Source organism: Poecilia reticulata, linkage group LG14 (assembly GCF_000633615.1).
Source record: "Poecilia reticulata strain Guanapo linkage group LG14, Guppy_female_1.0+MT, whole genome shotgun sequence".
NCBI lineage: Eukaryota > Metazoa > Chordata > Actinopteri > Cyprinodontiformes > Poeciliidae > Poecilia > Poecilia reticulata.
Window position 1 is genome coordinate 21,321,295 of NC_024344.1, and position 15,068 is coordinate 21,336,362.

General features: G+C 39.5%; 1 protein-coding gene across 1 annotated transcript in view; it reads right to left on the reverse strand.

The window, feature by feature from the left end:
• Positions 1 to 1,081: 1,081 nt before the first annotated feature.
• Positions 1,082 to 15,068, reverse strand: part of prr7 (proline rich 7 (synaptic)) — a 43,611-nt gene continuing 29,624 nt past the window's right edge. The window contains exons 2-3 of the mRNA XM_008428430.2: positions 11,622 to 13,145; positions 1,082 to 2,700 (exon numbers count right to left, since the gene is read on the reverse strand). Coding sequence (XP_008426652.1) covers positions 2,150 to 2,700; positions 11,622 to 11,955 — 885 coding nt within the window. The 5' untranslated portion in view covers positions 11,956 to 13,145 and the 3' untranslated portion in view covers positions 1,082 to 2,149. The remainder of the gene's footprint in view (positions 2,701 to 11,621; positions 13,146 to 15,068) is intronic.

Below are 15,068 nucleotides of genomic sequence, written 5' to 3' on the forward strand. Positions count from 1 at the left end.
AGGGTTTCGCCCAGAGAAAACTTGCTAAGCCCGGTGGTCAGGGCGCCGAGGCGGTCCACCGTGTTTTTGTATTAAAAGATGTTAAGGAGACAGGAAAAGTAAAAATACCACTGGCTAATTATATGCTATGGGAAAACATCGCCAGTGAACTGCTATATAAACCCACAACTAGTCTTAAAAACAACTAATCAAAACATACAATTAAAAAAAATATAAATTATTTCCACTTTTCTTAAATCCAAATTAAGTCAGCAGCTCCATCAGGCCTCCCAGGGCTTCAGGGGCCCCATAAATGCTAATATTTTAACACAGACCACAGATATATAAATGTAACATTTGTTTATTGAGATTATCAATGCTGCTAAATTTGACATAATGGTTTCAGCATACATAAATCAAAAGATTTTAAATTTAACATTTATACGTAAGATTTTAAGGAGCTGCCAAATTTACTTTGTAAAAGTTCAAAGAACAATATTCATAGTCAGATTGGTTTGTTACCATAGCAACCATCTGATGCTGTGAGTTTAATCTTTGAGTTTCAGCTCCGTTTGTTTCAGCTCTGTTCCGTTTGCAGTTTACTAATACAAATTAGTAAACTGCAATTATAATTTATTGCTTTTTAGGTTTGCCAAATAAGCTACTCCCCCTGTCCTAGATTTCACTAAATCTAAAACAGAAGCTGTTAGAGGTGCTGATGTTTTTAGCAATAAAAGAAGCCCCTAAATCAAATTCTGCTCCAGGCCTCATGCAGCCTTGGACCGACCCTGTATTATGAGTTAAACCCGCTGCACTGCGCAGAGATGAGCAACAAACGGGAGATTTAATTCAATGCTGCTAATGTGGCTTTAGTTGCTCTTCCATTTCGTGTCTGCTGAGTTTTTAACAATAGGACACAGAAACTATTTTGGTTGGTCGAGTTTCTGGATGAGTTTTTCAGATTTGTGGTGGCCGCGCATATTGACTCTGTCTGACTAAGTGGACAAAGCATTTGATACGGTTTGGTGCACTGTGTAGCAGGAAAAATAATACTAGTAATAATATAATAATAATATAAAATCAGCGTGATGCGTGACTGCGAGGAGAGCGCGAAAGCTCCTCACCGGGTTAAACCTGCACGATGAGGTTATCGCTGGGTCGTTAACCACTAACGCACCGACCAACCGCGAACACATACATAAGCTTTACAGGGAAGACGGGGCCAAACGTTGGGCAGCGTGTTGAGATGTAAACGCTGCATAATGTTTTGTTCACAAATATAAATCATTCTCACCGCTCCTCAAAGCACCACTGAAAGCGAGACTACAAGTTATTCCTGCGGTTCACGTAGAGCTGCGCAACCAGAGCTAACGCGGTGGGTTTAAACTCTTGCCTTAATCAATAACTCCTCATAACTGATCACAATTCCTCACAGGGAGCTGATGTAAATATCCATACAGTTCAGCCTGTGTCCATTTCGAGTGAAAGGAGGCGCGCGCGATCCGCGCTGAGATAAACTTAATCCAGCTACGGCAGCGAGTGAGGTGATTGGTCAGCGCGCTGCCGGCTTTAAATGCATAAACACATCTTCTATAACCATATCTTTTAGGAATAAATCTGCTCCGGTAGTGAAACGGTGACTAACAGAAACGTTCGCAATCCGCCTAAAAAAAAAAAAAGCGATTTCCCCCCCTCCTAAAACAAAACAAAACAAACAAAAAAAAAAGAAGAAAAATCAAGAAAGGCTTAGCCTGGTGGTGGCGCTAGTAAAGCATGGCGGGCCGCCAGGCCTATAATACCTTGGGGGAAACCGTGTAGCAACATCTAGTTGTTGATTGTGACTTATGCGATGCCAAAAAAGGTTTCCACTGCAGTTTTGTGACATAAAACTATTTCAATATGGCCAAAAAACCACTTCATCCTAATGGCAAAACTTTTTATCGAAAACAAGTTTTTTTTTCAAAATTGGTGCATTTCCCTAAAGCAAATTTATTTTCCAAATTTCAGAAATATATGATCAATGGAAGCACAGCTTCCATTGATCATATATGTACAAACTTGTGTTCTCCTGTACTCATACATTAACTCTGCAAACTAAGTAAATGCACTCCTGAGTTCATTTGTAGTTCCTCTAACTGGCTGATATGATGCTCCCAGTAGGGATCCAGGCTCAGACCGCAGTGCTGCGACCCAGCAAAGGGAAGGCGGTTTTCATACTGCAGCTAGGCTCCAGACTTCTCAGTCTATGAACCCCCTGAATATCTTGAAACCCTCCCTGAAATCCCCTCATTCTCCCCTGAAGTCCCTGTATTTCACTTTGCATACTCTCATAATGAGTCCTAGGCTCCCTGCGCGGCATGGTCGCCGTGGTGGCCGCCTGCAACGAGCGCACCCCCGGTGGGGTCAGGCTGTTGTGGTTCAGGGCCATGTTGGACAGGAGATGACCCAACGAGTCCCAGCGCTGGGATGAAGGCAGGCGGATCAGCGAGGAGTAACCCCTGTCAGGGAACACGGTGGCCACAGGGAGCTTGCTGGTCTCGGATGTGACGACTGGAGGTAGGTTGGGGTTTTCCCTGGAAGGCAACGGCGCTCCCCGGAGTGGGCCGGGCTTCAGGTACGTGCCCCCTCGAGGGTCAGCCAAGACCTCGCTGTAGGGTGGAGGGGGGTCCTCCATCAGGACCGCTTCCTCATAGCAAGGCGGCTTCCCAAATACATCTGTGTCTGGAAGAGAGAAAAGACTGGCTTAGAGACGAATAAGGCATACATTTCCTCGATACGGTTGCTACTGACAATTATTTTAGTAATCGATTACACTGAAGATTAATCAAATATAAAAATTTGGCACATTCTGCAGTTTTTTCATTTAACCACTTAAACTTATTTTGTTTAAGTGGTTAACTTAAACAAATTAACTTAGTTAATGCAACTAAGTTAATTCAGATCTGACTGAAATGCAATAACATTCTTTTATTGAATGCTTTATAATTTGCAACAAAGGATCCATTTACAGATAAAAATACCTCTAACATTAATGTGTGAAAAGCACAGCTCTTTCTGCTTGATTCAACATCAACAGTGTTAGAGGTGATCTGGTGATTTCTTTAACAATTATATAGTAAAAAGTGCTTAATAAGATAATGCTTAATAATTACCAAATTATCAGTAAAAGAAACCCCTGATAATTCAGGGTTGTTGTTTTTTTACGGAATTATTATTTTACTGACTTATTTGGATAAGTCAGTAAAAATTATCTACTGAAGTAGATAAATATGTGAAAATAAATATGTTCTACCAGTTGCAATTTTCTGGCCAATCATCAATATTTAAAAAGCACCAATTTGTTTCTGTTTTAAATATAGCAGAAAAGTTGCCAAGTTGGCAACAGTAGGCTGAGTATTGTGAAACGTAGCCCTCTCTCAAACCCTTGAGGTTAAAGAAAACATCGGTGGATAAGTTTGGGTTCACATGTAAGTATCGACCAATCATCAATCACCCAAAATTAAAGAAATTGGGCCGATTAATGTGGACACCCCTAAAAACCTCCCCCATCTTCCCTTCCAAGGCCAAGTCCCTAGAGGAAACTGAAAAGCACATGGATCACTCTTCTGAAGTGTTTGTGATATTTGGTCAGGTTTATTGAATTGGTGCTTTTGAATAAAAATTGCTGAATGGTTGAGGAAAGCACAGAACCTAGAATACTTTGTGATGTACCAAACATAATTTTAAAAAAAAGGTTCTGCTGGACCACATTCAGAGGACTGCAAATGGTGCCCCAAGATTGCTATTTGGAGATCCATTTGCCTTATTGCAAAACATTTTTAATATCATTTTTCTGCTTAAAATTTTCCAAACGACACTCCATGATTGCAAAGTGAAAAGAGTTTGCCTGAAGTGGTAGAAAATGAAGATTGCGTGCAGAGAGAACATGAGGCTGCAGTGACATCCGTGTGCAAACATGCTGCGTTTTTGGGACAGCGATCATAAACCTGTTGCCTGCTGGGTTATACATGACAAAATGTTCATTTGCAGGAACACAAACAATTGTTGCTCTGATCTCAACCTTTTTCTGCGTCTTTCCTAAGCCTCTAGATTTGTTCTTCTCAAAGAACTTGCAGCACATCAACAACAAACTGCTCATTTGTTTTCATTTGTCTCATCACTCTACAGCTCTCCATATTACTTTGGTCTAAACTGTTTTTTAGCAGTTTGTCATCCAGTATTTTCTATGGTGCACACTCAGATATTCCCACGGCGGGAGCAAAATGCCAAACAAACCCACACCCCAATGCGAAGTTATGAAACTGCTCGGTGCTGATGATGGCTGAGATCTCCTCTTACTGCTCATGACTGACTAATACTGTTTATTATATACAATGAATGTATTATGTAGTGAATGAGTGACAGAGGCTGTGATTTCACATGCGGGGGTTTTTTTCCGGCGCTCTGACAAGATCAAGAAAACAGTTTTCACTGATTCTTTTTATTTTTTGCAGAGCTCTGTCAGGATTTTTGTGTCATTGTTTTCACAGATTTTTTTATACTGTCCATGCCATTGGGACATGACTCGTTGTAAACTGGTCTTAATTTGTTTTTGTTTGCTTGAGCGAAGTTGGATCTTTTCTTCCTGCCACCACACTGTAAATCCTGGCAAGGAGTGACAATGTACAACGTGGAGTTTATAAACTCTAAGGTGTTTAACAAATTCTGCTGTGCCACACTCATCAGCACACCAGCTGATGAGTCTTTGTACAGCCCAGTAGGACAGCACTTAGTCTGGTCCTGGATCATTTCACATGGTGAGAGCATAAGAGAGGAACCCTTGGCTAGTTCACTTTTCACAATGTTTCTAACTGTAGAGTCCTGGTCCTTTCTTATGCGCTACTCTTTTCAGCTCATCTCAAGGGCTTTCTGCAGGATCTTATTGTGTGGACTGAGATGGACGTAGAAGAAGGTTGATTATTGTGCCTGAGCTGTGGTTGAAGCTTCAATGATGTCATTTGCAAAGGCGGCTTCAACTGTGCACTAACACTGCCTAAAATTTAAATGAAGGTCTGAAACCCATGCAATATTATTTTTCCTTTATTTTAATTAACCATATGTCAGTTAAGATTGGAGACTAAAATGATGCTGCAACTCATCATCCATCTGGATGTTGTAATGGTTGACTTCAGCAAACCAATTTAAAGGGGCGGTATTACATATTTCTCCAGGAACATGGTGCCTTTTTGCAGCACAATAAAGTAACTATGTTACCTTATAAAAATGATGTCAATGTTAATTTTGACTTAAAAGAAATTTGAGTTAATAATTTGACACCTTGAATTTGGGCTCTCCTATAAAGAGCTACTTCTCATTAAAGAAGTAGCTATAAACACATACAAATTAGCAAACACAGTTATGTGTTTCCTAATTGCTGCTGGCTAGTCTAAATGAGCTGAGTGGGGTTTTAAGGCAATCAACAATTTAATCAATCAAATTTTATTTGTATAGCACATTTGAGCGGCAAGGCATTACAAAGACCTTTACATAATTAAAATAAAAACAGGAATAAACGGTGAGAAAGACAAAAGGATTTTGAAAAAGATTAAAACAAAAAAAAAATTTTTTTAAAGATAAAAACTTTAAAACCTCAGAGTTTTAGTTAGAACGCCATCTAACAAGGGTACTCACACCTTAAAACCTTCATTAAAACATAAACAGCGAGAATAAGGAAATAAAAAGTAAAGATAAAAACATCAAAGACATCAAAACCGGCACTCTAATYCTAATTTAGCCATAAGCAACTCTAAACAGGAGGGTTTTAAGTTGATTTTTAAAGGCACTCAGTGTTTCAGCTGTTTTACAGTTATCTGGAAGTTTGTTCCAGATTTGTGGTGCATAGAAGCTGAATGCTGCTTCTCCTCGTTTGGTTCTGGTTCTGGGGATGCAGAGCAGACCAGAACCAGAAGATCTGAGGGGTCTAGACGGTTGGTACAGTAATAACAGATCTTTAAGGTATTGTGGTGCTAAACCGTTCAGTGATTTATAAACTAACAAAAGTATTTTAAAGTCTATTCTTTGAGCTACAGGGAGCCAATTTAGTCTCAATAGGCCACGTCAGTCTGAATTTTCAACTTTATCTGGAATCAGAAAACAACATATGGAACAAAGACAATATTTTAAAGGGAGATATTCTTTTGAATGAGTCTGATTTTTGTGAAATTTTTGGAAATCAAACATGAGGATAAATCACAGCAGCTTCAATCCACATGATTTCTCTCAGGACCTGTACACCCAGGCATCAGTGTTGGAAACTAACATCTGTTTGCGGAACTGTTGCCATGGAGCTGGGTGTATTTATGGATGCAAATGTGTTTTGTGTGTGTTTATGTACCTGGCTGCAGTCCATCACCTCCCCCGTCAGGGCTGACAGACACCTACAGGAACCCAGCCTCATTGTTTCTCCTGTTGAACGTGCCGCGGCGAACAATATGAGCAGCTGCCACAGAGGCTTGAAATAAACATTAGCATGGAGACATCAACAGCGCCGACGTCAAGGTGGACGTTTGTGTCCACATGGACAATCACAGATTTACTCTGATGGACAGAGGATAGCAATCTCTAGGAGCTACTGTTAATAACTCAACCTCGCCTTATTGTTTGTGGCTCTGTAAAGTAGAGCTGCAACTAATGATTATTTTAGTAATTGATTATTCTCATGGCTAATTAATTAAATAGACAAAATTAGCACATTCTGCAGATTTTTCATTTAACCAATTAAGCCTTTTTTATACACTGTTAGAAACATATTAAATAATTGTTTTTCACATTAGAAAATATTTTATTGCCTGAAATGCTATAATGTAGCATTCCTGTAGTGTATACTTTATAATTTGTAGCAAAGGATGCATCTCTGGATAAAAATATCATTCCATTATGTGAAAAGCTCAGCTCTACTTGATTCAACAGGTGGGCTGACCTGCTGATTATTTTTTGGATTAGCAAACTAAGAATTGGATAGCAAAAGGTGCTTAATAGATTTTTAAAAATATATTTTGAGCCTAGTGAAGCTAAAACTGCCACTTGAGTATTTTTACTTTAAAAGCACATGTATCAATATTTTTTTAACAGTTTTGGTTTAATTACTGCTCTTTCTGTTCTTTCATCAAATGACCTTGGTGAGTGTATACTACAGTTAACAATTAATTGATAACGGCATTGAAGATGACATCATATACCGATTCAACAAACCCATTGTCATCTGGACAAACCATGCAGCGCTGAGGATTTCTCCAGAACAGGGGTGCCCAAACTTTTAGAGCAAGATCTACTTTTTCTCTCACCAGCCGCCTGAGATCTACCTCATGACACAAAGACATAAAAATTGCTAATTAAACTCTATTGACTTATTTTATATGTGAATATACATCAGTTATAGCAAAAATAATAAAGTGACAGAAAACCTAATCCAGATTCTTCCTCGGTGAGATTCTGACACTGGGAGCAGGTTACTGGTTTCTCAGTCAGAAGCTGGTTGCAAACCTGATGCCAAGCAGGTGTCAGTCAGTCATGGTGGATCTGAAATTTGGTTTGATGACCTCAGTATGAGAAACTACAGACTGATAGGARGAACCAAAGAGCCCAATAAAGGTAAAGGCAAATCTTCTGAAGTCGGGATATAATTAATTTAATTTCACATAATTATCGCGGTAAAATTTGTTAAAACTTAATGAAATATATTTGTCCTATTTGATGTTTGTTGTGACGTATGCTCACAAACAAACGAGGTAATTAGTCCAAGTTTGTCGTTTATTGAATGTTCAGAAACTACAGCGGGTGTAATGAGCCACAGCAAAGGTAAAAAAGGTAAAACAACCCGAACAGACTATCAACTGGAAACATCTCCTACTCTCGGTCTCTTTGTCGTTTAAGCACACCCGTTGCCGTGGCAACCGCCTGCACCCCGCAAGCCGAGCAAAGATTACATTAAAAACACAACATTCAGTCCGTTACGATATCAGGTTTCCAGATTTGATATTTATTTCTCGATTATTAATAAGCCTCTCATGAACACAGCGGTGGTTGAGTAGCTAATTTAAACTCCTGCTCTGCTCGTCAGTCGGTCTTTGAGTCGCTTTTTTTTTTGTTAATGGAACCGAAACGCACAGAATTGCGCAACACCTTGTTGAAACAGTAATTACTGAGATTATTAATTTTAACATGTATGTTGACTTTTTATAATTATTATTTTTTTAATGAAGCTACAAACGTTTAGGATCTTGGTGAATATTTTTGATAAGCCTATCAGAAGAGGAAGTGCTGGACTCAGCGTCCTGGCGGCGTTCAGTTTGTCACCTGCCGAGATCGACTCAAAACCTTTCCGCGATCGACCGGTCGATCGACGTATTGAGCACCCCTGCTCCAGAACATTTAACATAATTCATCCTGATTTACTTTGGATCAACCCGGATCAACAGACCAAAGCGTTGGGTGTTAACCAGGTGGTCAGGAGCCCCACAGGGTACTGTTCTTGCCTCATTTATTTTCACTCTGTACTCCTCAGACTTCAAGTAAAACAGACTGCTTTCATCTGCAGAAATACTCAGTGGACCCTGGAGGATTCTTTATAAAATCAAAAAAATTACGAATGACGCCGACCATTCTAGTGTCATTTACAACGGAGGTTCTTCAGTTAGAGGCTTTTTCAGAGCCGCTGTAATACAGACTGCTACATAAGAGCCTTCCTGCCCACAACCATGAGCATGTATGAAGAAGAACCTTGGACAGTTTGAGTTGCAGTTAAATCCCCTTCGGGAGCAGGTGCACCTGCTGTTTTTAGGCAGCAGGTGCACCCTTTTAAGTTTAGATTTTTTTCGTCTTTTTCTTCTTTTCTTAATGTTTTTTCCTCATTTCCATTCCTTTTGCTTTTTTAATGTCTTAATCTCTGTGAGTAAAATCACAACTTCCTTCTCTTCTTCCTTCCCCTGCTGGCCAATTAACTATGAAGTGTTAGATATTAAGCTATGAGGGCATTAATATATTTTTTTGCTGATTTAAATCAGCTCACTGGAGCCTTGAATATCAGTGCTGAAATGATTTACAGAGGAACAAGAAGCCTAATTTCCTCAGAGGTGCAAATTTCTCTCTTCCCCCTTAAACATTTGAGATCATCTCCACAGCTCTCTTTCATTCGCATTATCTAGGACTGAATTGTGCAGCTTTCTCTCTGCTGCTGCCTGGTTACTGGAGCTCTTCATCAGTCTGCCTTGTGAGCAAGACTCCAGCCTTTTGTTTAATCCTCTTTGTGATTCTCTGCTCATTACACGCCTCTGACAGGAGTTTCTTTAAGTGTCTCATATCCTTTTTCTCTTCTTGTTTTGTTAGTATCATCCAGAGTTCTAAAAGGATTAGCACATCTTCCTTTATCAGTCTGTCTACTTCTGTTTTACTCTGTAGATAACCATGAATTCATCAGTATTTAACATATATTTTGTCCGGTCGTGAAGAATGCTGAATGATTAATGAAAAATGTACAAGTTGCTTCTTATTTAATGCTGCACACCAGCTGTTCAATTCTTTTGCTACATCTCTGCATTTTTATTTTCTGGATTCTTGCACGTCAGACTGCATGGGATTGTGTTTTTTAAGGCTGAATTCCTTCTGAGAAACAGAGTTTGTACCTTTGTGAGGAAGGGGAAGGTAAAGCAGCGCCTAAATTTCATGAATAAATTTATATTGAAAAGCTGCACAGTTCTGCTTTAGGCTGGCAGGGAAAAGGAACATCTGAGGATTTTAATTTTCTGGGAGGTTGGCTACTTACTGCTCATGATTTCGGTATGTGAAGGAGGGAAAAATATTCTTATGAATTGCATTGTTTGAGTACCTTAAAATGACATTTGTTATCAACTGGTTCAAATTTCAGCAGTCGAAAAAGTTTTTATTGAGAGAATAATAAAATGCTTGAGAGGTTTCAGTGGTGGCACTGATGCAAATCTGCTCTGCTGACTCTACTTCCTGCATCAAATTGGGGTTCTGACCATGTTGTCACTCAATGTGTCACCGGTCAGCATCCACAGCAGACGCACATGCCTCGGTTGCAGCTGCTATTATGACGCCCTACGGGGGGCCTGAGACGCCCAAAGAAACCAGAATCTGATTGTGCGTGATGCGGCTTTATTACACGTTTAAAGTTCAATCTTAAAGAGGCTAACATGAAGTGACGGTAAACTGGAAATGTAAGGTTTGTGGGTGAAATTCGGATCTTGTCCTCAGATAAATACACCTAGCAAAAGTTTGAAAACTTTTGCTAGGACATTTTGTCTCATTACAAACACAACTTTCAACGTATGTTATTTACACTTTTATGTGATACTTTTAAAACATTTCCACAAATAAAAATGTTAGAAACATAGCCTCCATTTGCATTAATAGTGCCCCTCCTTTAAAGGGACACTATTATGTATATCCTAGGGACGTAGTGCCATTTTATAGCATGATCAAGTAACTATGTTACTATCAGTTGATATAGAAATATTTTATAGATCAAACATAACTTAAAATAAATTTGTAATTTAATGACTTAAATGGGACCTCTGTCTCTTTAAGAAGCTCGCTTTCAGAACATTCCTCTATTAACCCTTTAACAAATTTTTTTAGCAGTGTTTTACTGAGGATTAGTTTCTATGATGAGCTCAGCAGATGTGCAGTTCCACCATCTGTTTTCTAATTCCTGCCACTGATCTAGAGGAGCTGATTGGGAGAGTTGAGGAGAGGGATGACCTGTAAGGCAGAAGATGGCTGAGGACTGCAGCTCCAAGGTGGAGCTTTGGCTAAGTAGGCGGCACAAGCATTAAGGCCCCTCTGACTGGTTGTAAGTCGCCAGACAGAATTTCTCAAACATGCATGAAAGAATCAAAGCAACACTCTATGTGTACGTTTGATGAGGAAATAAAATGATGATGTGATGTAAAGTTCAAAAGAGTAGATTTTACACAATACTGCACTCTTAAAGTGGTTGGGGACCAAAATTGCAACAATTGTTAATTTTTCAGCTGCTGCGCTCTGCTTTCACACTGCACTATGTCAAATGAACCAATCGCTTTGAAAGACCTTTTCCCCTCTTTGCCTGTGAGGGCAATGCATCAAGAAGTACTGCGGGAAACAACATGAAAATCTCCAGAGAAGACACTGCACACAATTTTCTTTATCTCTAAGTGTAAACAAAAACGGAGTAGTGTCCGATTTTAGCAGGCGTAGGATTTCTCTAGTCATTGGTAAAAGACACACAAGCCATTCGTCCCACTAGCTCTAGACTTGCACATTTGCTTTGGTTCTATTTACCCAGAATGCCCTGCAATTTAGTTCGCTTTATGCTTTTGTAGCGGTCTCCGTTTTGCTTGCCATTCACATATGCATTCGAACTGCACCAGAGTTCACTTCCACCAAACCAAGACCCAAGCTTTTTGACGGAGCAGAGTTCACTTTTTTGGCATTTACACCTCCTCAAGCAAACCAGACTTTCCAGACAAATGAACTAGAGTTCAAGTAATGTGGACTAAACAGGACAGGTGTGAATCTAGCCTAAGAGAGCTGTGCTGAAACAAATTTCTGGACATAAAACATTGCTTTTAAGTTCTCACTCATGTCACTCCTTGAAATATTACCTGGCATGCTGATCCAGTTGGCTTGTGGCATCGGATGAGGAACCAGCAGAGCGACGGGCGCCGCCAGCGTCTGGGCAGAGTAGGTCTGCGATGGCGGCTCCCTCTGCTCCGGCTGCGCCGGTGGCGGCGCCGATGGGTATCTGGCAGCATGAGCAGAAAGCGGCTCCCTCTCCACGGCCCGCAAACATTGTTCTCTGAGTCTGCCCTCTCTATGCCGCTTCAGCCGGCGCTGTAAAAAGCTGCAGAAGCAGCACAGCATGACGATGAGGGCCCAGACCAACCAGAATCCAGCGAAACAGGCCAGGAAGGTGTAGGTGCCCTGGGACATCACCATGGCGGTGACAAGAAGAGTAGTAACTTCTCCGCCCAAGGAGATAAAAAATGTTTTTAGGAAATAAAAATGTTCTTCAAAACTTTTCTTCACAACAATGAAAGGGAGAACAGACTATCCAAGTTCATAAAGATTGAGACATATTGAAAAATACACCAAACATCACATGTTTGAAGACTGATATAAGTCAAAGTATCAAATTAAAAATAAGGATGAATGTCTGTGATGAACATTAATGTAACAGCTAAAAACAATCCATGTTTTACTTTTAAATGTGTTAACAGCTGATCAAATTCTTAAAAGCAGTAGAGGTTTATGTTGCTTTCCTCAAAATTCTGTTATTTTATAGGGTTACAATTAATGATAATCATCGATTATTCGGACGATTAATCAGATAAAAAAATTGGCATATTTTTAAGATTTTATGCCTTTTTTATGCAAAATTAGAAATGCGTTAAAAGGTGCAAATCAACAAATTCACTTCCTTTTTAAAAAAGAAAATAAATATTTTATTGCCTAAAACAGCAAACAGCTTGATGATGTGCAATCTTTTTTTTTTTTTTGCATTAATTGATTATTAATTGAATAGCAAAAGAGCTCAGGAGATTTTGTTTTGTATAAAATTTGAACCAGGTGAAGCCTGAACTGAGCCACTGGAGGAGTTCTGGGTAGAACATATTTACAAAGGTGTTTTTGTTCTAAATGTAAATGTATTTATTTTGTACAGTTTTGGCTTAATTACTGAAAATGCTTTTTCAGCAAATAGCCTTTTTCTGTACTGTATACTCCAGTTAACGATTAATCAATTACTACATGAGTTGCTCAGTTAATCATGATTAAAACAATTAATCGTTTCAGTTGGACTATTTCTAAAGAATCAAAGACAAAATCTGTGTTTTCCTCCTTTTTTCTGTAGCAAACATCCACTTAAAACCCCCACAGCGCTCCGCAGGATCCACATGACTGAAAACATTTTCCTGTCAGAGAAAAAACAAATGGTCTTCATTCAGGTTGTGATCTTTGGAGGGTTGAACGGAGGCGACATCCAATCAGAAGCACCAAAACCCACAGAAGTGATGCCTTCATTGGTACGCAGCCCAACAGCTGGTCCCTTCAGGGAGTCGCCCCCCCAACCCCCGCACCTGAATTCCTCCCCCTTAGATCCTGGCGGGACTCTTCATTCTCCCGCCGTTCTGCAAACAGAAACAGACATTTCTGATATAGCGAGGAATAGAGGCAGACCGTTTAGCTGCTGGGATCAGATTCATGCCCACAGAGGAGCTTTGAGATAAAATAAAATAAGGAGGCAATTGGAAGCTTACGTCTCAAACTTATGAGGTTCAGGTATTACTTTTACGTTAAAAACAAATTTCCAACAAACACCTCCAGCACCTGAGAGGATCTGGTTTCTCTCTGGGTACCTCAACTTCCTCCCAGAGTTCAAAAACACAACTGTTGACTGATTAATTGTTGCTTGTCTTGCGTGTTTCTGTGTTGCATATTAAACTGGCCATAACATTATAACATGATGTAAAGCTCATAAGTCAATTTTACACAATACTGCCCCTTTAAGGGGAATGGAGATCCAAATTGCACCATTTGCTGCGGTTCGCTTTTACACTGTCAAACAGACCAAACTATTTGAAAAACCTGTTCCCTACCCTCACCTGAACCAGGAACCACTGAAGGAAACAACATGCAAACCTCTGAAGACACTGAGTGCAAGAAATATGAAAAAAAATGGAGTGGCGTCAAACTTTAGTGGCTGTAGGATTTCTCTTTTGCATTTGGCAAAAGACCATGAGCCATTTCTCCCAGTAGCGCTACTCTTGTGTTTATTTTGTTATATTCATTTTTTTTTTCATTTCAGAATGCCCTGCGTTGTAGTCCATTTCGTGCTTTTGGAACAGGTTCCTATGGAGGACCAAAACTGACATAATAATAAATAAAAGAATAAATATATAAATAAAATAATAAATATATATCCGACATGTATAAATAAAAGAATAAACACATCAATAAAAGAATAAATATATATCCTACATAATAAATAAAATTATAAATATATAAATAAAAGAATAAATATATATTTTGATAAGAAATAAAAGCATAAATATATATTTTCTTTTTCATTTCCCCTTACACATGAGTTTCCGTCAAGAAAAATAGCTATTTTGATTTGATTTTTTTTGCTTCTCCCTTCTGTGCTCGCTGTATTTCTGCTCGCTGTTTTTCCGTTTGCTGTATTATTTGCTGTTTTATTTGCTCGCTGTATTTCTGCTGCATCGTCATGTTAATGAGGTGGGCTGCCTTCTATGTCCAGCTCTGCTACTATTGGTCAATAAACAGGAAAGAGAACAATCAGTGTGTAGATCGATTGTGAATGCCTGCGCTTCACAGTGACGTCAGACAATGGCCGCCATAACTTTTTTTTTTTAAATTAAATATTTCGAACAACTGTACAGGATCACGTGGCATGTACATACATAAAGACGACAAGTCTTATAAGCTTAAGGCACATAAAATTATAAGATAATAATGACAATAAAATAAAATATAAATAATAAAATAAAAAAAAATAATAAAAAAAGACAAAGGGGCACTAGTTTTCAAATAAATTCACATCATTATAGGCGTCCAAGAGCTGTAGTCCATGCTTGTTTTTCATCAGTTTTAAAGTTCTGAAGTGGTTGTCCGTTAGGTTTTTAAAGCTTGTAAAGTCAGGTTTTCTATTTCCCCATTTACATGAGTGTATGAAGAATTTTGCAAGGATCAGCAGGTTGTTAAGTATGAGGTCGGTTCTTTTGTCTGTGGGTGGTTCCAAATATTATATCCTCTTTTAAGGGATGATTTAGGAAAAGTTTTGTTGAGATCCAGTCCAGAAGGGAGGCCCAGACTTCCCTCTCCCCAGCCACTTCTTCCAGCTCCTCCGCAGGAACCCCAAGTCGTTCCCAGGCCAGCCGAGAGACATAGTCCCTCCAGCGTGTCCTGGGTCTTCCCCGAGGCCTCCTCCCGGTAGGACGTGCCCGGAAAACCTCACCAGGGAGGCGTCCAGGAGGCATCTTGACCAGATGCCCGAGCCACCTCAACTGGCTCCTCTCGACGTGGAGGAGCAG